This window comes from Columba livia, chromosome 3 (assembly GCF_036013475.1).
Source record: "Columba livia isolate bColLiv1 breed racing homer chromosome 3, bColLiv1.pat.W.v2, whole genome shotgun sequence".
Classification (NCBI taxonomy): domain Eukaryota; kingdom Metazoa; phylum Chordata; class Aves; order Columbiformes; family Columbidae; genus Columba; species Columba livia.
Genome location: NC_088604.1, coordinates 79,136,966 through 79,158,530, shown reverse-complemented (window position 1 = coordinate 79,158,530; position 21,565 = coordinate 79,136,966). Strand labels below are relative to the sequence as shown.

The 21,565-nt window shown below is 38.7% G+C and overlaps 2 protein-coding genes and 1 long non-coding RNA gene across 15 annotated transcripts in view; all 3 read left to right on the top strand.

The window, feature by feature from the left end:
* Window positions 1-3,727, top strand: part of LYST (lysosomal trafficking regulator) — a 94,557-nt gene extending 90,830 nt beyond the window's left edge. For all 7 annotated transcript variants that reach the window (XM_065059751.1, XM_065059754.1, XM_065059752.1 and 4 more), the window contains exons 52-53: window positions 149-220; window positions 1,590-3,727. In XM_065059751.1, coding sequence (XP_064915823.1) covers window positions 149-220; window positions 1,590-1,728 — 211 coding nt within the window. In that variant the 3' untranslated portion in view covers window positions 1,729-3,727. The remainder of the gene's footprint in view (window positions 1-148; window positions 221-1,589) is intronic.
* Window positions 3,728-5,590: 1,863 nt separating this feature from the next.
* Window positions 5,591-6,477, top strand: LOC135579205 (uncharacterized). Of its 2 annotated transcripts, none has more exons than XR_010471884.1 (2): window positions 5,591-5,725; window positions 6,324-6,477. It is a non-coding gene; the product is annotated as an uncharacterized LOC135579205 (long non-coding RNA). The 2 variants fall into 2 exon arrangements; XR_010471885.1 differs by lacking the exon at window positions 5,591-5,725 and adding an exon at window positions 5,794-5,931.
* A 56-nt stretch (window positions 6,478-6,533) lies between these two features.
* GNG4 (G protein subunit gamma 4) lies at window positions 6,534-21,477 on the top strand. 6 transcript variants are annotated; one of them, XM_065059758.1, is made up of 4 exons: window positions 6,691-6,755; window positions 12,300-12,363; window positions 13,669-13,774; window positions 20,735-20,897. In XM_065059758.1, exons 3-4 carry the CDS (start codon window positions 13,679-13,681, stop codon window positions 20,861-20,863), a joined length of 225 nt encoding a protein of 74 aa, XP_064915830.1. In that variant the 5' UTR covers window positions 6,691-6,755; window positions 12,300-12,363; window positions 13,669-13,678; the 3' UTR covers window positions 20,864-20,897. The 6 variants fall into 6 exon arrangements, with proteins under 6 accessions (XP_064915829.1, XP_064915830.1, XP_064915832.1 ...); XM_065059757.1 differs by lacking the exon at window positions 12,300-12,363 and having other exon boundaries at window positions 6,534-6,755; window positions 20,735-21,477; XM_065059760.1 differs by lacking the exons at window positions 6,691-6,755; window positions 12,300-12,363 and adding an exon at window positions 6,760-6,812 and having other exon boundaries at window positions 20,735-21,477.
* The last annotated feature ends 88 nt before the right edge of the window (window positions 21,478-21,565 follow it).

Sequence of the window (21,565 nt, the reverse complement as noted above, 5' to 3'; positions counted from 1 at the left end):
ACAGCCAAACATCATGCTGATATTTGGCTTTAAAGAAGGTGGACAAGCTGTTGTTTAGTTTCCTATCTTCGTAGCTGCTTAATAGGTTATGTTTATCACAGAAATATTTGTAAAATTCAATGTGAAGAAAAATCACTCTTTCTTTCAGACTGTGGAGTACATGGGACTTGAAGCCAGTACGAGAAATAACATTTTCCAAGTCAGCCAAACCTATTGTAAGGTAAAAATCTTAAGTACACAACAAATATATTTTTCTCTTTAGGGGGAAAAAAAAAAGCCTTGAGTGTTTAACATGGATTTGTCTTGAGAACAGGAGGTAAACACCCATGGCTAAAAAGAACAATATAATCCTAGTAATTATTCATGAAAGCAAAATGAGCACAAGTGTACTGTATTTGTAATGACAGTAATAACTAGGTTCTGCTGCTGGCAGATAGAAATTAGCAAGTTTCCCTTGAGAACCAAACAATAGCTACTCTCATTGTTAAGTTTTTTTGTTTGTTTGTTTTCTCCCCAGAATCTGTGTAAAAATCATGAGATAAGATTAACTTTGCCAGATTCAAATAGACAGTGTTTTTTTCTCCCTCAGAAATAAATGAAAACACTGCATTTTCCCTGACCATTTTTTATGATGCTGGAGGGGAACATTGGAGAAAGGAGTAAAAGAAACTCAGAGGAGCTTGGAAGCTGCCATTTTGGAGTGCTTGTGTAATTTTCTGTGTCCCCTTGATTTATATAACCAGATTTACTCTCATGCCAAAGTGTTTTCAGAACACAAAGGACTGAGTCTTTGATATCCCCAGTGGTACAGTAGTCTGCACAGAGGCCTTAGAGTTATGCCAAAATTTAACATCTTAATGTTAGTATAGTAACAAATCACTCTGAAAAAAATGTTTTGACCATTTCTGAAATACCATTTAAAAACCAAACCACTAATCACCATTTTCTAGAAATGAAAAACATAGTCTAACAGCAGTTATTGTCTGTCTTTTACCTCCTTTAAGAAGCATACTTCACAAAGCTTGTTGATAATGATTTAGTAGCTATTGAATAATTTAAAGTTTCCTGTTTAGATGAGACAGAAAATGGATGCTGAGCTTCAGGCTCTCTAACACTACCTGTGGCATGACTGAAGGACTTTGCTACTGTTAGAGCTGAAGAAATGCCTGGCTGAACAATAGTCCTGTGCTGGGCCATGAAATCTGATGGATTTAGTTTCTGCTTTTGTCAGCCAAGCAAGTTCACAGGGTGCTCAGTTTTGTTGCTGAAAAGCCTTTCTTGCAGAAGGGGCAGCCCAGGGAGAGAGTAGGATGCTGCTACTGATCCTGCCGTTTTCTCTGACACTGCAAAGAAAGGAGTATGGAACTGCATGGCATGTTGAGGTGCTGAACAAAGCTGTAGTTCAGCCTGTTTTGTTACAAAAAGTGAATAAGCAGGTATATGCAAATACATTACTATATAAATGTACTCACTGGGTCTCTCCTGAGAGCTATTCTTTGTTGGCTATACTCTTAGGGGTTTTAAAATGTCTTCTAGAATCTTAAATAGCCAAATCTGATGTTAAAATAGATTGTTGTCTTGTTTTTCAGCCTTACATTTTCCTGTGATGGTCATCACTTGTTCACAGCTAATAGTGATGGAAATGTTATAGCTTGGTGTCGCAAGGACCAGCAGCGCTTGAAGTTACCCATGTTCTACTCATTCCTTAGCAGCTATGCAGCTGGGTGATGACTATTTTTGCTGCTAACTCATGTCTCTGATGCACTTTAAATCCAAAATAGATTATAGAATCTCTTAAACTGGATTTTGAAGTAGTTTGAATATCTCTAGAATGACTGAATTTTATTTTATTTTTTTTCCTTAAAGAGCAGTCTAAGGTGGTTGTAAAATTGCATATGTGCATGCACAAACCTGAAGCATATCCAGGTCACCAGGAAGCTCTGGTCATATACTCCAATACCAGCAAAGTGACTCATAAACACTCTAACATACAAGTCAAAATGCTGCAATAGAAAAACATAATAGTGTTGGGGTTTTTTTTAAATCACTTATTGGACAGAAGTATTTAAAAAATTGATAATGCTTATTCTCCCTCTTATGTTGTAAAATATTGACAGCATAAAGTTTTGTAAATATCTATTAAAATGTCAGCATATGTATATCTGATTAGTTGAGTGTGGTATAGTTAGCTCTGGGATAAGCAACCCAAAACCTAAAAATCCGAGACCACTTAAAATTGCTTTTTTTGAGAAGCAAAGAACTTAGTAGGTGCTTTTTGCACCACCCTACGGTATTGTAATGCTAAAAACTTAATTTCTTTTATCTTTATATTTGTAATTTTTGGCATCTTCTCTGTTAATATAATAGTCTTTACAACAGGCAAAAATAAAATTTGTCTTAGTGATGGGTAGAGACCTCATGGCATCATGAAGCAATAGTCAGAACATGTTTTGATTTTATTTTTTAATGTAGTGCTAACTCCTTAACTTTGCAACACCTAGCTATTGCAATTCTGTGGCAGAATTTATTATATACATACACACAGCTTATCTTCCAGAGCTCTAAAATAAGGTGTTAAAGAAGGCACAGATGTGCTCCTGTTCTAGTGTCATTGAAGTTCAATACACTGTAAAATGTTTGAATCTAACTGCTTGAATAATCAATGTTCATAGGCATCAGATGATTTGGAAGAGTTTATACAGATACACTGTGCAAATGTTATTAATTCCTAGGTGCTATTTTTTGAGGGGGAAAAAATAAGCCTCCATTGTAAAAGGCTTAACGAATTTGAATTCTTAGGCCAGATCAAAAATAAACATTTCAGTTGATGGATTTAAAGACCTTTAAACCTGACACCGTGAATGAGTGCCTACTAGTCATGCAAATGGTAAAGCAAGAATGCTACACAAATCTGATGTAGTTACATTTTTCTTTTAAATTGCTTTGCTTTTTCATCGTTGACATGTTCCACTATTGCCATACAGATGAACTGCTACATCTTCTCATGTGTAAGGTTCATCTGCCTTCAAAACACTGTATATGAAATTGTCAATTTGTGATGATGACATACACACAAGAAATCTTTATACTTCCTTTGAAAATTCCAGTCTTCAGAAATTCTTGCAACTTCCTGGTTGAAGAACTTTTAAAACTGGAAAAACTTAAATGTTCTCATAGTCCATGACACAAAGGCTGATCTTTGGTTCAATTACGCAAGTGGCTACATACTGTATTAATTGAATTTTAAACTGCAGATTTTGTAGCAGCATTGTATGGGATGGCTTTAGTCATATTTTTCACTGTCTAAATATTATTGTAAGGTCCAAATGCAGACTGAAAAGCTTCCTGGCTCATGTTGAAGTGATGTGCTTTATTTAAGAGAAAAAATACAAATATTGTGGTTTTGGGGTCCTTTTGTGCTCCCTGGTTCGGGGTGTTGCTCACAAAGGCTTATTTTTTTATAAAGTAGAATTCCACTTGTTACAAATCAATATGCAAAATTGCTGGCCTTGTAAAGAGTGCAATATTATATATTTTTATGTAAAAGTAAAAATGATTTTTTGAAGCAAGGAATATTTATTCAGCTTAACATTCTGGAACTATTAAAATAACACTGCAATAGTATCTGTGCATGATGTACTGAAATTTCCTGTAAATGTCACATTCCATGCTGTCTTTGTATATACACTGTCACATTGTTGGGTAATAAACAGATCTTTGTACCAAATTGTTTGAGATTATTAGAAACATGTTTTTGGTGTAGTTTTACCTCTTCTTTTAGGTATCTTGCACACTTTTCTCCAGATCCATTTCTGCTGATTCTCATGTCTATAATTTATTAACAATTACAAAGTGAGGAAGTTATGCTTATGGACCACATTGTGTGGCTGTCAAACTGCATGGGGGACTATAAGATTGGAGTGGGGCATATCACTTTGCAGATGTGTGCATGTGTCCTTCCTTCCCATAGGGTGTGTGGCTAGAAGTGATGGCTCTCAAAGCAGACACATTCCTCTTCCTCCCAGCTGCCTCTTCTTGAAAACCTGACTGGGCTAAGGAAAGGCAGAGGAGCAACTCCTCACAGGGCTCTCTGAGGGAAGGAAGAAAAATAAGTGCTGAGTGGAAATTGGGAGACTGGGATCTCTGGGAGGCTTCTGACAGAGTATGCAAGGCTCTTCCAGATGGAAGCCAGGGTTTGGGAGAGGTATGGCACAGCCTGTCTATCTGATACCACTTACAGGATTCTGTGGTAAACCCAAATAATTGTTTTGATGGTGGAGATACATGGTGAGAAAGCAAAGGGTAGGCAATAGCCAAATATTCACTTGTGGTGGGGAAACGAGAGACTCCAAACCATTTCTGAAGAAGTGGATCTCTGGTTTAGAGATCCACTGTTTAGACAAACCTATGACAATGAATAGGAGAAAGAAAAGAAAAACAGTAGAGAACTGTTATTTGTGAACCAAATTAAACCTGATATATCTTTCTGCAGGAAAAATGGTTTCTGTGGGGAAATAAAAACACCTTTCAGCTTTTACTATGGAACATCGACTTTAAGGATCTTCTTTGCATTTAAACCAGAGGTCCTTCATATTGAGCAAGAGCCTCCCTCCCTTTCAGGATTTCTTGATTTATTATGATTGGAGCATTTACTATGCATTTTGTGGAGAACTCTAGAGAGCAGTGAGGGAAAATACCACCTGGTTTGCTACTAACAAACTTTTAGATTACCTTTTAGTTTTCCTCATGCTTTTTGTTTAAAGTTGTATTGGCTTCTTTTTTTTGTCGTCTTGCATGTGTGAATGGAAGTCACACTTCCATATGTTCCTACCTTATCACAAAAATGTGAAACAAATACTGTTTGAAAGATCTGCTTGCCTTGAAAAATATCCACTGCAACATCAATAAAGCTTCTAGAGCTACAGACATCACTGTTTTCTTTGCTAATGTAGAAAGTTACAAACTATGGATGAGTGACCTCTGTGTAGAGATTTGCTTGCTGTTACTGCTCTGGAGTGGGGTCATAAAGTCACTAATTTTGCATCTGGATTTCTGTAATAGGGTGTGCTGTGTATTTCACAATTTGGGCAGGCCACTGTTGAAAGAAGATTAAGAACTGTATGTGACTAGTCTGATTAGACTCTTGCAATACCCTGGGCTACCCAGCAGAATGTAGTTGAGTAAAAGCATAAGCTTGCTCACTGTTTCCAGCTTTGAGCTAGCATTCCTAGGAAAAAAACCAAAACCAAGCAACAACAAACCAAAACAAACAAACAAACATATTATTTAATGCAACTGAATAAGGCTCCCATAAGCTGCACTGGGGCTTGTTCATGTCAATTCAAGGAACAGAAATTAGTGCTAGCTGCTACAGGTATTGCATTCAAAGCCTACAGGCCAATTCTGGTAGAAGACTCCTGTTTGTGGTGGATCACATGAGTTTGCAGATGAAAACATGTCTATACATGATGAAAATATATTTTAAAGCAGCCATTTCCCTCCTTATATTCTGGCTTAAAGAATAAAATTGTTAGAATCCAGTGGTAAAAACACTGTTCCAGTGACAACTGTCTAATCATTTGAGCCATCTAGCAAGTGCTCTTTGCCAGTAGCACGTTTGGTAGAGCCTTTTGTATAATAGAATGATGATGCAATTAAATGTGAATGAAACAGCAGCACCATGGGCCAGTTAAGTTTCAGATCAGTTTCTGGAACTCTAGTTAAGGTAAGTTTATGAACTTCCCTATTTATATTCAGTAATGTTTCCCCTCTTCCTGCTGCATTTTCTCCTCCCAAACCAGCATCCTGAAAGCCATTGAGTCAGTCTTTGAAGAGGCAGCCCTTGCTTCAAAGCACCTTTAAAAATGTGGCTCTTCTGTGACTTGGAAATGCTTCCGCTAAGATTGAACATGGAAAAGTGCTGATAGTGGGGTAAGAGAAAAGGGTGACAAGTGTACATCTCTCCACAGGCCACCTTCTTGGGAAACAAAATAAATGAGATTGTGGTGATGGTATCCTGCCAACATGTTAATTATTGGGGCAAACAATTTTATCAGTTAAAAATGTTAATCGGCAGTTTAGCTGCTCTTAATGCAATCTCAAATTGGTAATGGAGAAGTATATACACAAATCGATCTATAAAGCTGAATCGTTTTATTCTGATGTAATAGCCTTGACAAGTTAGTGGTCCCTTTTCCAGAGTGGCTCCTTTTTCACAGTGGGCTTTTTTTCTTTTTTCATTCCCCGCTTCATCCTATTTTCGTTCGATGCAAGGCACGGACAGGCACTATGGGCTCTTACCTTAAAACACCTGTGTCCTAGAGGCTTTGCCCCTTCAATGTATTAGAAAGGCCAGGATGACTGTCTGGTGTCTGGCGCCTGCAGGAATCGGGGACGGAGGAAGCCGCAGCAGTAAAACGGCAGAGACCACGGGCCGGGACGCTGTTGGCAGGTGCCGCTGCCCGGGCTGGAGGAAGGTGAAGCTGGAAGGCGGGACAGGACGCTGCGGGGCTGTGCCTGCGCCTCAAGCTGCCCTCACGGCCAGGGCCAGCTTCCCGCCCTGTGCCCTGTTAACGGCCGCCGCGCGAGGAGGGCCGGTGGCCGAGCCCGCGCCGCGGGAGGCGCGAGGGCGGTGGCGGCCGTTGGCGGCGGCCGCTCCGCCCCGCCCGTCAGCGCCGGCCGCGCCATGTGCCGCCGCCAGGCGCCGAGCCGGGCTGCCAGCAGCCTGCCTGCCTGCCTGCCGCCGCCCTCGCACGGTGAGTGTCCCGGCGGCGCCGGACGGGACCCCGCCGCTGCGCGGGAGGCTGGAGGAGGTGGTGCGTGGGCCGAGGCGGGATGGGGGCGGTTGCACCGGCGGCGGGGGCGCAAAGCGGAAGGTGGGGCGGCCCTGGCCGGTAGCAGCGGTTCCGCGCGCGGGTTTCTCGGTCGCTGCGCCGGCTCTGATGCCCTGGGAAACCAGGGGCTGCCTCCGCCCGCCCAGGGCGCGACCGGCTGCGCCGACCGGCAGCCCGGTTGGTCCCGTCGCTTTCGGTAAACAACGGCGGCTTCAGCCGCGCGTTGTGGAGTTACCCGGTTGCCCGCAAAAGTCAGGTTCGGGCTTTGGGGTTCGCCGTTATTGTCTTCGGCGTGGATCGACCTTCTCCGAAAAAACCTGCTTTCTCTTCAGGCGGAAAGTGGTCTGGGGTCTCTGCCCAGCGCGCCTGTGCATCTCCCTTCGGCTGACTGGTGTGAAGATGCAAGAAAGTGGCTGATTTTCCTGCTGACTGGTTCGCGCTGCTGGAGGAATAAATCTTAACTGCCCAGCTACTGCTGGCGGTAATTATTAATGTGAGGTGCTGTAAACTGCTGTACAGCAAAACGATTAAGGTAGCGCAGTGAGACAAAAAACTCAGAGTCACAACTTGAAAAATGTTTCTGTCCTGCAGGTGATAAAATACCAGGCTTCTTGGAGGCGTTTCCTCTACTTTATATGTCACGATTCCATTCAAATACATTTTAAACAAGATTTAAGGGGAATAATCAAACTTCCCCATAGATTTTTTTTTTTTTTAAAAGTCACAACTGTCTTTTAAAGTTAGCCAAAGAGGTACAATAGTCGGTAGGTCTCATGTTTCTGTATTAGACTTTCTAGATCTCTGATGATTTGCTGGACCATGTGTGCACATAACCAGTATGCTGATGACAAATATATTGCTTAAAAAGATTGTCCTTGTCCGGGTTCTGCCACTGTTTTCTTAAATTTTTGAATGTTGAGAAGTAAGCTGATATTTTGGATAACATCTTTGGGCTCATTGGCAAGAATTTTTGGAACTTGATGGTTGGACTGGGTATTGAACCTATGTTGACAAAAATGGCGATATTGAAGTTCAGCTGTTTTGCAGTTACATTATAGCAGTTATTTTTTAAATCACCATATTTATGGACTTAAAATGATATGCTCTCCTTATCGTGAGCAGTAGCCGTGCTTTTAATTTTGTCTGCTCATACTACTAAGCTTCTCCTAAGTGGATGGAGTATAAAATGCAGTAATTTTCTGTTAGGGATAGAGAAAGCAATAAGATTCCTTAGCTTCACTATCTGTTTGCAGAGCTACATTGGATGCAGTAAATCTTGGAGTAAGAACTGAGATAGTAGGGGCAGTCGTTCTTTTCCCTTCCATGCCATGCAGATGAAGGGGAAATTACCAATGTTGTGTGGACAGTGATGCTAGCTCATATAGAAGGGGTATTTTAAGTTTCAATTAACTAAACAGCAACCATAGAACTCCTGGGGTTTTTTTTCCATTCCCCTGAAATTCCTTTGATATGCCAGTTTGGCATCAAACAGCAACAAGGCTGTAAATTTTGCTGTTTATATTCCTGGCATGTTTGCAAGTGGATAATGAAATGTGGGGATTTTTTTTTCACTTTAGAAAGTGATTTGCAGGTGGTTATTCATGGATGACTCCCATTAGTATCACTGGAACTTGGTTGCATGATTAGATTAACTTTTCTGTTGCGCTCCATGGTCCAAGAAGCACAGAGCTTGTAGGGAGGGTGTGCTTCAGAGTTGTGAATCCTGGGTTGTTCAGTCTAGTAATTTCAGGCCCATTGCTTTAGGTTGCTAAAAGAAAATAGAAGGCACCAAACAATTTGGTTTAGGGCTCTTTAGATTGAATTCTACAGGTCACTGTTGGCGTGATGTTTTAAGGTTGTACTTGGAAGTGGAGGGGGGAAAACTGCAGTCCAGCTTTTCATCCCTGTTGCTTGTAGAAGTCCATACTGGCTTGAAAATTATATTTTGCTTCAATGTTACTCAAATTTTGAGACATTTTCTGCACTTTACTAACAGGTATTTATGAAGTTGGGTAAATGTAGGTTGTACTCTTTACTCTATGCAAGGTCAGGCTGTACCTGCAAATATTTATGCAACTTCCTGGGTTATCATAAGTTGGCCTTTGAAGTACTGTTGGGTACAATCTATTCTAAAAACAAATAAAGAAAAGTTGCTCTTCATGAGCATTTTTATGGCCCTGGAGATTAAGATCTTTGGCAGAAATGACTTAACTGCACCCAGAAGTAGGATGACATTCTTGTGAGGTAAAAATCCCCAAACCCCTGAAAATTCAGCTGGCTGGGGGGCTGTCGCTACACAGCTTTCAGGAGCAATGTTCTAAGAAATGAGGTGTGCCAGTCAGCAGAAACTACTTGGCCGAAAAAGGCCGTGTAGCTGCTGTCACGATTTTTTGTTAACGCAATCATCATTCCCCTTAAAGAAAAGAGTCACAGAGACTAGATTAATGAACTCGATGCATTGCATAAATATACACTGGACAGATGAGCTCCACTATAATCTAGGTCTGCTGGCATGCGTCAGTAACATGTAGGCTGCACGTAGTCTGATCACTAACATAACTACTGTAACTACAGTGATTATCCAGATCTGTATACATCTGTATTGATCTAACTTAATAGGGTTAGGGGCTGCTGAAAAAAACAACCAGGAATGAACATTAGCAAACCCAGATGAGTGGTTTCTGGTTGAGGCTCTTTCGGTAATTTAAAAGATGTGGAGAAGTTATTCCTTTTGAGCATCAAAAGCAGCATGGCCAGCAGATTGAGGTAGGTGATTCTGCCCCTCTGCTCTGCTCTGGTGAGACTCCACCTGGAGTACTGCATCCAGCTCTGAAGCTCTCAGTACGGGAAAGACATGGACCTGTTGGAGAGGGGCCACAGGAGGCCACAAAGGTGATCAGAGGACTGGAGCAGCTATCCTTTGAGGACAGGCTGAGAGAGTAGAGGTTGTTCAGCCTGGAGAAGAGAAGGGCCCAGGGGGACCTTATTGTGGCCTTTCAGTACTTAAAAGAAAGATGGGAATGGACCTTTTAGCAGGACCTATTGCAATAGGACAAGGGGTGATGGCTTTAAACTAAAGGAGGGAAGATTCAGGCTAGACATGAGGAAGAATTTTTTTACAGTGAGGATGGTGAAACACTGACCGAGGTTTCCCAGCATGGTGGTGGATGCCTCATCCCTGGAGACATTCAAGGCCAGGCTGGATGGGGTTCTGAGCAACCTGATCTAACTGAAGATGTCCCTGCTCATGGCAGGGGTGTTGGACTAGTTGATTTTTAAAGGTTCCTTCCAACCCAAATTTTCTATGATTCCATGATCCTGTAGGCTGCCCCCCAGATACAATACAAAGCTAACTGTGCCTTCCCAGGGGTCTGAAGGCCTCAAGAATACTTGACTGTTCAAAAGGAGCTGTCTTAGGAGAGAGGGTCAGAGCCATTTGTCAGGCTGCAGCCTCCAAGGAAACACTGAGAGAGGGTGTTTAAAGGAGGAGGCTTTCTCACATTCCAGGGGATGGTTGTTCAGGGAGAGGGTATGTAACATACTCTCTTGTTGTTATTTTTTTTTTTAATCTCCAAAGCTTTATTTCTAAGTCACAATATTATTTCCTTAAGGAATATTAAGCTTAAGGTTATTACAGAATAACACATGTTCTAAGGAGAATGGAACCAGTTCTCCGTCAAAACTTTGTTTGCAAAGAGGACCAGTTCATTGCAGACTGGTTTGAAAATGACTAAAGTTCTCATTGTCAACATCACTTAATATATAATAGAGCTTTAAGTGATGTGCAAATACGTACTCTATTTGCAGAGAGTGAGAGAAGGCAGAGGTATATGTAGTTTGGTGAGTGAAATATGAAACAGGAGAAATCCATCCTATCAAGTTCTGGAATCAGAACTGTCTGTATGAAAAACAAAAAATAAAAGAAAAAAGAAAAAAAAAAAGATATGTAAATGGATGCTAAGCACTTCCAGAAATACGGTGGTTAAATTTTTAAGTGCATGTAAAGGCCAGGGTAGGAGCCTTGGAATTTGGAACGGAACAAATGTTTGTGCTTTAGAGTATAAACAAACCTCTTACTTGGGATAAGTGGAAATTTTCTCCAGTTGCTGAACCACATAGTGCTAGACTTCTTTTTTCTTTTTTAAAGTTCTTTTTAAAATGAAGCCTCTTATTCTGATTGTTTTCTGATATCATGAAATAGTCTATCAGAGAAAATACATAATTTCTTTTTAAAATTGACCCATTTGCTGTTTCAGAATATAACTAAGAACATATTCTGTTGGTGGCATTGTTTTGGAAACATGGTTTGGATTTTTTAAAGCATCTTTGTGCCTAATGGCCTTTTCAAAATTCCATTACAGTTTCAACTAGCTGGATGTACTAGAAACAGTGTTCTCATCAACTTCAGTGCAGGGAGTGATGGTTCAAATTGTCTGGCTCTAAACTTTTACAGTTTAGGGGAATGAATAGCCGGAAAAGCTTGGGAGATTTGGAGTTCTCTGGCCTATTCATGCAGTTTCAGTTGCTTAATTCAGTTTATCTGTATTATTCAAAATTAAATTTCTAATTTGCCTCTGGAGTTGGGCTGTGGCAAATGTAGAAATGGCTCCGTGACTTCATTTAGCTTGGCTTTTTGACCCTGTGGTCGTTAGTAGTCTAGCTGTGAGATGATAACAAAATTTAAATGTTTCAAACCTGTGGGGATATAATTTTGTGAACAAAGATAAATGCGTTTATTCTTAGCTATATGAATAGGTTAAGACTTAAAAGCTAGGGTGTGGAGTTAAACAAAAAGTCCAGAGTTGACCTGTAATTCAGAACCTCCTGCTCTTGTGAATATCGCTTGTCCACTGCAAGTCAAAACAGATCTGAAAATTGTTTGGAGGCTGTTGGTTGGTTGTGGAATTTTGTACCGTACATGACATTTTATGCAAAACCAGTTCTTCCACATGTATTTAATCCTGTGCCTTGTGAGGAACACGAGTTAAAAGATTGTAAACAGACACCCAAGACCAAAAGAAAAAAAAAGCTACTGTGTTCTGACACGATTTTTGTTCATCAGAGTGCACACCAGGGTGAAACTTGTATTCTATTAAAATTACACACTTGTGTACAGAAAACCTGGTCTTTATCTTAGCATGTATTAAAGCTCTTGTTTTATTTGGCCCAATTAATCTATTTTGAGATAGCATTTCCTCTGCCTAGACTTACACAAGTTCTGAAAAAGATTGTTCTGCCTTTTCAAATTAGTCTTGAGCATATTCGCCATCATATTTGTATTCCGCCATCCCATTTTACAGCACAGGTTGCCAGTTTTAGAAAGGAGAAGAAACAGTTATCTTTGAACATCTGTGTTTTGCAAAATCAAAACCGTTAAAAAGTTATTCCTCCATTCTGTTTGTGCTCTGGATTATATATTCTATTGACTCTCACATGCTTAAGACATTGTATATAAATTTTTTTTAGAAGAGCATTTCCTGTGTCCTGCTTGATTTCCTGCTTGTATCTTACACCCCAGTGACTAGATCAGGTAAGTTATTGAGGTTCAAGAAGGGAAATCTGTGCAGTTCTAGGTGCTCACTTCTTGTGCAGAAATAAGCTGGAAGTATTAATTTTGAAAGACCTGAGCTTAAAACATTTTTGACAGCAATACAAAATGCCACGTTTTGTGTGTTTTCTCCTGCATTCCATCTGCTTCTGTGTCTTTTGCGTTGCCTAACTTTGTATTGATTTCTGATGCACGGCACTACACTAACCGTGCTTCAGGTGGCACTTGTGGAATACCATGCATACAGGAGCACAGGCCAGTGTTTTGGCTCACCGAAACCTCAGTGCCTTGTCTTGGTAGTATAAGTAGTCCAGGACCTGTCTAAATCATCTGTACCTGATCTTACCTTTCTTTCCATGTGGGCTTGGCCCAACTTCCAATGACTTCAAAATAGTAACTGTGGCTTGTGCTGGATCAGCACGAGTGTGGTGTCAGCGCAACGTCTCCTAACACGCGCAATGTCTCCTAACACATAGGGCATATATTTTGTAAGTTTATTCAAGGTTCCAATGTAATCATCTTGACTAATTGGGTAACAATGCTGAGTACTGTGTGATAACAAGTTGACTTAACCCTCAAGACCTCAGGGAGCAGCAACACAAGAAATCCAAACACTGACACACCTTAATTAGATGTCCTTTCCTGAGAGCTGTAGATCTCTTAAAAATAATGCATTCCTGTACCGTATAGCATACTGTACTGGTTTTAAGTCATCTTTAGACTTCATTGGGGATGTGGAAGCAAAAAGCTGGAAACCACTGCACTATTTCTTCTTAATTTTTTACTTAATTTTTAAACTTAAATCTGTAGTCAGAATTTTGCCTAGTTCTCGGTCTTAAAATTTCTCTCTTTCTGATGCCTGGCGAGAACAGTGTGGCATTCATTTCTACTTCTGAACTTGTTTTCATGTTAGTAGGTGTGATTGGGGTATGGAGCCAAACTGCATAATGGCTGCAAGGTCTGTTTATGAACAGCTGTTTTGCTTTGGCAATCTGAACCAGGGCAACCATTTCTACACTGAAATAATGGCTGTATACTCTGCATTTGTGTGTTGTTTGCAGAATTCAGATCGAATACTGGCAGTGGAGGATGCAAATATGTAATGCAATAAGGTGCTATTGAACAAGAGAACAGAAATAAATTATGTCTGGTTTATATTTGGGACCTACAGCTTGGCAGTGCCAATGTGATGGGCAAGGGTCGGTTGAATTTTAGATAACTGTCCTCTCACTGACTGCTGTGTTTGCTATCCGTGCTTTTAAATTGTCTCAACTTTGTCTCTTCTAGGGAAAACAAAATGAAGGAACTGGTGTCAAACAGTACAACCAATATATCTCAAGCCAGGAAAGCTGTGGAGCAATTAAAAATGGAAGCATATATGGATAGGATGAAGGTAAACTTGGACATATTGTTGGCATTTTGAATTCACTCGCTAGTTTGTGGTACGGCTTTCCTTTAATTTTGCAGAAAAACTCAATTGGCCTAAATAAAAAATCTGTGTTGAGCTATAAAACAATGTTCAGTACTGTGAAGTAGTTACATACTAACTGCTTCATTCTAGTGAAGCAATTTCCAAAGACTGGCTACTAGTCTGCTTCTGTATGAGTGCCTTTTATGTCTGTCAAAAGTGGTATTTTGTAAAATATTTTAAATCAGCTGGCAGATGCACAGGTGCTCTTCTTTGTTACCTGTAGCTGAATATAAGTACAGCTCAGGTTTCTTTGTTCTTCTTCTTTAGGAACTGGAATAAATATTTTAAGATATTGCAATACTTTTGAATAATGATGAGACAAGCTGAATTGCTTTGAATTGTTTAGTTTCAGCACAGACATCATTGCACAAAAAATACGTATGATTGCGATGTTCATTTATGATTCTTCACACTTGATTGCCAGTCGCATGTGAGGATTTGGTTTTATCGTGCCTCTAAATGTATGTGGATTAAATATTTTATCTAAAGGCACTATTAAACAGACGTTCTCAACATTTTTAACCAGAAGAGCCTGTCATTCTTCCCTGTCATTCTGCCTTTGACTAGGCTAAAATTTTGTGGATAAATCAAGCACCTAAAAACTAGTAACGTCATAGAAAGTTTTAGGAAACCAATGCTCATTTCTTTTGTGCTCTCTCGCTCTTGCTTCTCTCTGTACTTCTGAAAATAGGGAATAATGATTTGGATGAAAAATCCAGCCTCTACAAGGAAGAAGAGTTTAAAGATGGAAAGACTAGAAAAAGGAACACTTTTAAATAATCGTTTTTTCTTCAAACAGCTGTAATTGAGTTGTTACAAACTGTAAGTGTTTGTAACCGAGGTTACAAACTCAGTAAGACAGTTTAGAATTATTGTACATTAAATTCTGCATGTAGTCTGAACTCAGTCTGTTTGTCCATCCATCCTGTTTTTGACATTCTGCATGTAGTCAGCATGGGGGCAACAGTATAGAATTACAATTTTAAAATAGTATCAGATCATAAACTCACTAATTAGATGGTATTTATAATTCAGAAATATTAGCGTAATTGACATGAGTAGTTAATCTTGCTTCTATGAAAATAGAAATTTCAGTTGCATTTTTGTTGCAGTTTTTAGCAATGTTTTGTAAGACCATTGAATTTGCGAAGTTATAATTTCTATCTTGTTGTATAGTGTCGTGACAAATTCATCACTTAATAGATGCTTGTTTGCAGGGACAGGTATTTCTGTTTCCTTCAGTAAGGGAAGACCTGCCTTTTCAGAATTCAGTGGGGTTAGTCCCCTGATTCAGGTCACATTGCAGCTGCACGAACAACAGAACTGGCAAGAAAGAATGTGTGTGTGTGTGTGGCAGAGAAAAGGGTTGGAAAAATATGGCCCAGTTTATTGGAACTTGAAAATGTTTATACTTAGTACATTGTCTTCAACTTGCTTTTATATAATCAGTGGTAACTTTGCATACCACATAATTAGCTCAGTTTTGCAGATAGCTTCGTTAGTTAGATGTATAACCTTCTTAATTACATGTGTAAGAAAGATGTAGGTTATTTTTACAGTTAGTTTAATTAAAAAGAACGCGGTTGTTAGCAAGTGTGGCAGACCTAAAAAACAGATAGCTAGAAAGTACAATTATTTCACCTTCCAAAACAGCTTGGAAACAAAAAGGCACCAAAGAAAATCCAGTGTGTTTCAGTGTTCTGAGCGCTTCTATACCAATGTATAATAAATACAATTTGCAAAATGTTTAGGTCTTGATTTCTAGAATTTATTTGAACAAGTGTATGAGGGATTGTAAGAAGAGGTTGGTTGGCTTTTTATTCCCTCAAGATCCGCTTTACCTTTTAATCTTGAAACAGTTAATTGTGTATTTTAGTATAGCCAAATTTTACCGAGAGACTTTCCAAGATTTTGAGTTCTCGGATCATAACTGTAAAGGTAGAGAAATCACCTTACTTCCTTTTTTCTGCTTAAACTATTTAGGCATGTAACAAAAGATCGGTATTTTTCAAATAATTTAATTAAACATTGTTTTGGAAGTAGCTATAGCCAAGTAGACAAGACCACATTGCTAGCATTAAAATGTATCTGCATTATTGACTAGGGAAATCAGAAGTTCCAGCTAATTTTTCTACTACAGAGGCACTTTATTTTCTAGGCATGGTGGCTGCTGTAACCAGCAAGAGCTGGGTGTGCTCAGTTAAAATCTTCTAGTTTGCAAGATGTTGATAGTTATCCATTCCCCGCTGCGTTCTGGATTTTTCAACTGATTTAAAAATCAAGCCTGATAACCAGGGGGAACAGCAAACAGTGCAGTGTTGAGGATCCACAAAGACCACTCACTGTTGCAGTGTGAAACAAACAGGGCAGCATAAAAGGAGAGGATGAAGTTATTGGTGTATTGGTCGGTTGTTAGAAGTATCACTGTGGTGGGTTTTTGTAAACTGTAAGAATCCCAGAAGAATCGTAAATTGAACCTGCCTTACTTCCTCACAAAAGGAGCAGCAGTAAGTAGAAAGCAGGAGGTGCATATTCCAAGCTAGGAAACATCAAATGAAATCAGACGAACAATGGCCTCATGACTAGTAGTGTCTTCCAAAGATGCTAGCAGCAACATCAAGACAGCAAAGATAATATTGGTGCTTTATCATAATTGTCCCCAGAATAAAGCACTATTTAATCTTCTCTTTGCAAGCAGAAATGGAGGAGTTCTCTGACATGTAAGAACCTTAGTATATCAGTTATTATTCCATTTTCTTTTTTCTTAAGAAGATAGAAAATATTCCTAACTGGGTCTGAATAGTGTTGGGAGATAAGCAGTGGGATTGCCAATAAATGTGTGTGAATCTCTTTGTTTTAGATGTAAAGGATAAGCAGAGGGGGTGTCGTAGCAAGGATGGTAATTAGTCACAATCCATGACAAGACAGATGACATAGTAATTGCAGCATTTTGCTCTGTCATTGAAGCTTATAATTATTAGTGCAGCTAACAGGATTATGTTCCAGCTTTGGCTGTTTTTATCACCTCTGTTATTCTGAAATAAAATGGTAAAATTCCATAGTCCTCCTGAGACTATTTCTTTAAAGCATCAGGGTTGAGTGTTTTGTTTGTTTGTTGTTTGTGGTGGTGTTGTTTCTTGTTTTGCTTATTTTAGCTTTTTTTTTTTTCGTAATTTGACAACCAAATGTATTTTTCACTACACAGAATAATTGTATAAAATGTGAGATGATACATTTATGCTGCATTCCCTCTATCTATGCACTTTAAAAGATTAAAAAAAAAAGTTAACTTTCTGCTAGAATTCATCAATCAAACTGGAGTCTGATTTTTTTCTTTAGCCACTTCTGCAAGATGTATAAATTACTTTGAATTTGCAGACCAAGCTGTATTGCATAGGAGAGCTGAAATGATGTGTTAGCTTCATTTGAATATTCAAATTACGTTGCTTATTTTAATTATTAATAAAAGCTATTGTGAAACTGTATAGCAGCATTCAGCTACAAATAAATCTAAAGGTGAGTAAAAGCTATGATAGAGTGGCCTTCATTTAACTTCCTCCGTGGCACAAATAGGATGATCAGCAAGTTATTTTTATAGGAACAAACCACAGCATTGGCCATTAGGCAACCTCTGCCTGCTAGCATATGCTGAAGCAGGCGGCTCTACTGTAGCCATAATGTGACACACTGTGCAGAGTTTGTCAGCCACTGTTGTTCTGAATACTAACACAGAGCAGGAAAATTGCTGAAAGCAACCTTGTATTTTGCTCTTTTTTTGGCCACAGTTCTGACTTTGCCCACCCTGCTCACAACCAATGTTTTCATTGCACCTGGAATGTGATCACCTGACGTAACACCCCTTAGTGAGTGGTCATTATTCATTCCACTGTGCAAGCTGGAGATGTTGCACTTTTAGCGAAGAAATGGCCATAATTCAATTTTATAACTACTGTAATCCCAATGGGAGGATTTCTCCTCCCCAAACCTTTTATTTTTTTAAAGGATGAAAATACATGGCCTAGTACAGGGTTTAGTTTGTGACAATGTGCTGAAATGTAATAATGTTCCTTGTTATAGTTTTGTTTTCTACTAAATCATACTATGGTTTATCTAAAAGCAAACTAATTCATGATTTAAACACTGTGACATTGGAGAAAGTGCTTGCTCTGCTTCATGGCGTTCCAGCGTTAGAGGACAAGTTAGATATAGAAATTTATATTGTGCTTCTGATAGTGAAAATCCTTTTTATTGTTATATGATGTCAAAGCACAGTAATACGTAGAGAAACAGAAAGTGATATTACCGGGTTCATCCCTTCTAAGCATGATGATTGAAATTGTACTTCTCTTCCATTGAACAAAAAGCAATATACTTGGGCTGATGTTGCTTATCCATATGTGTAACAAACAAGTTCATTATGGGAAGGTCAATCTGTTCAAGTCCAGTGTTGGTTCTCTGCTCCTGTAGGGTCAGTCTACTTAAAGAGATTGTTGGTTTAATTAATAAAATAGCTTATTTGTTAGCTTAATAATTGAAGATGAAATGTGCCAGGCATCTTTAATAAATCTTGACTCTGGGACCCAGAGAATTAGACTAGCTTTCTGCTAGGTTTTATGGCAGTAACGTTTGTTGTGACATAGCACTGAAAATGTCACTGAGCTTTTTGTGGGCACCTGTGGCGCTGAGTTTGACTTGCTCTGTTTGAATGCAAGAGTTCAGGACCAGCTGATAAATTAATTAGAGGATAGAACTGCCTTAGTTTGAGACATGCAGCTGAGCTGGAAGGGCAATAGAAAAGCTAAAATATGTATGTTAAAAAATTATGAATATACTGGCGATTGTCATTAATTGAAAATACTTCTCCAAAAAGCTGTGGTGGTACATTCCTCCTTACATTACTGGAAACACGCTAACCTCCTGTTCAGTGGATGCATTCTATCCCTGTGTATACTTTGCTGGGGTATAGCATACATCATTAGCAAAGAAAAGTGTATTTTCTGTCTTGCCATCTTTTTGGGGCTTTATAGGAATTTAATAATCTCTTTACATTGTGCCTTTCTTTGGAGAATCTGCTTTTTAAAAATTCACAAGTAAATGTAAATGAAAACTGGGAATATTATAGGATTCCTACGTTTTCTGGTTGTTCATTACAGTTCTACCCCTCTATACTAGATAGTACCCTCACACCCGGAGCCTCATTCTTTTGTCATTGCTTAGCAAGTAGCTACTTGAAGTATGTCTGAAAACAACTACAATCCTTTCTTTGTATTTTGATGTCCATTATTTTCCACACATTTTTTTGACCTGCTTCTCTTTTGAGAAGTGCTGGTCCTTCTGAATATCTCTGCTGATTTGCTCAGTTTGATGCTGTCTTCTGCTTTGCATTGGCCCAGAGATGTTCACACTTAGTGCCTCTGCCCACTCATTTGTCTTACAGGCTAGTGCAAAGGTAAACTAATTTTAAGTAACCTAAACATCCTTGCTTCCTCTGAGGAGGATAGTCTATACTGGGATGTCAACCATAGGTACTTTGTGCGTGTAAGCATTCCACAAAGGCATGTTTTAGTGAGTATTTAAACAATAAAAAGTCACTTTCTTTCGGAAGTTAATTTAAATTTTATGTGAATCCTGAACCAACAGCCATTGACTTCATAGGTCTAATCTGGAGACTGCTACAGATTGGACTTGTGCCAGAGCAAGCAGGGTGTGGGAAAGCTAAAGCTAGCAGTGATGACACACCTGCTAGAAAAATACCAGAAATCAAATTTGTTTTTCTTCCTCTTGATAGTTGTGCAAACATGCTGACCTCAGTGTTTGACTCAGGAGAAGCTGTCATAGTGCTCAGAGAAAAGGGGTTTTTGTAGAGACTTCATATCTCATTTTCTGAATTATCATAGTATTGAAGACACAATAATTAAAGCAAAGAGATACAGATAATTGTAAATATCTTGCTACCTGAACAGAACAAAAATATTTCATATATACATTCTAAGTTCTTAAAAAAATAAATGAGTCACAGTCACCTCATGTCACCAATATTCCCATGGCACAAAGCTGCAAAGGTTACAAGCTTTCAACTACAGCTGAAATGGCTTAATATTTCATTTTTAATTTCATGCAAAACATCTTGTATACCAACACACTGTTATGTTTCTGTAGGACTTTTCACTAAGTATAAACCAGCATTCTGAATTTGGAGACTTCAGAATTGTTCATTTTAGAAGTATAATAATATTAACATAAAAATATTAAGGTACTAACAGCTCAAGTTTAAATTAATGCTGCGAATAAAGTGCTACTTATAATAACTTAACTAAGCAGAAGATTTAAGTCTGACTCCATTGAAAAGATCAATATTTAGCTTAAATGATGGTCAAGTTTTGCTCCTGGTTTTCTTTTTAATCCCATTGTCATGTGCCTAAAGAACTTTTTATTTGTCTGGTTTGCATCCAGAGAAGTAAAGGGTAGAGAGAGTTTTTGTGGAAAACTTTATAACCAATGACTGGGAGTAAGAGGCAAAGCAGGCGGCCTCTACAGAAACACGCTTCAAGGAGAATCCCTATTGCTTATGGGCCATTAGCAGATACATGTTTTAATGAGTATATGCTCCATACCTTCTTTCTGATGGAGAGGAATAGCTGAACATGAATCACATAAATTGATACTGTCTCATGTCACTGTCTTAGATAAAAATGTATATAGTAATTACTAGGCCTAGTAAGAGCAAACCAGAGTTGTTGTCTCTAGTAATTTCAAGGATAAACCAATCTACTCCTATTTGATGACAGCCTCCATTATCATATGTTATATGAAGAATATCTATGCAATGCAGATTGGTTCAAAATTAAGTGTTACAGTAGTTTCTCTCTTCTCTTCTATTAGGTATCCAAAGCTGCAGCAGATCTATTGGCATATTGTGATGCTCATGTTGGAGAAGATCCCCTTATTATTCCAGTGCCTGCATCTGAAAATCCTTTTAGGGAGAAGAAACTGTTTTGTACTATTCTTTGAGTCAGTTTCCAATTAAAAATGTCTTCTGCTAAAATTTGGTATCAGTGTTGCATGCTTTTAGTTTTAGCATTTTTTTCTGTAGATATCAATACTTAGCCTATAGCTGTGATCTTTTTAGAAGGTAATGCATTTTCTGGAAAAACAAAACCAAACCAAACCTAGAAACTTCAAGATAATCATTGTTCTTTCAGACCAATGTACAAGTTTAATTTCAGTTCTTTTGGTCTTAATGAAAGTATTGAATATGGTATCAAATTGTAGATGCCTTTGCCAGTCATAGATTTTTCTGAGACCTATAAGAGTCATGCCAATTCTTGAAGCTATTTTTAACATTCTTATTTTCTTTGGAAGGTACATTTAATTCATTTGCCTTTACAAATTTATATCTAAAAAGAGTAGTGTGACCTTTCCTCAAGTAGCACTATTTAGAAAGAAATCCCAGTGATTTACGATGTTTGGAATGATAAGTCTTATACAGTAAATCGTGTTTATAAATATGTTTTGTGAAGACTGTAATAAACTTGACTACAAGTAAACCAACTATGTAACTACAAGCAAAATCAAGATGTATAGTTACACACCAGGACTGCATGAATAAAACTGTAGAAAATGTGGCTGCTTGTATGTTATTTTGAATGATAATTATTTCAGTTATTTTAAAAAGCAAACTAAAGTGTAATACATCAGCTGTTCCTGAGGGTC

Excerpts from the sequence above, each read along its gene's own strand:
- GNG4 (XM_065059757.1), top strand. The coding sequence starts at position 13,679 with ATGAAGGAACTGGTGTCAAACAGTACAACCAATATATCTCAAGCCAGG. Across the intron at positions 13,775-20,734 it reads CATATATGGATAGGATGAAG|GTATCCAAAGCTGCAGCAGA; the intron begins GTAAACTTGGAC and ends CTCTTCTATTAG.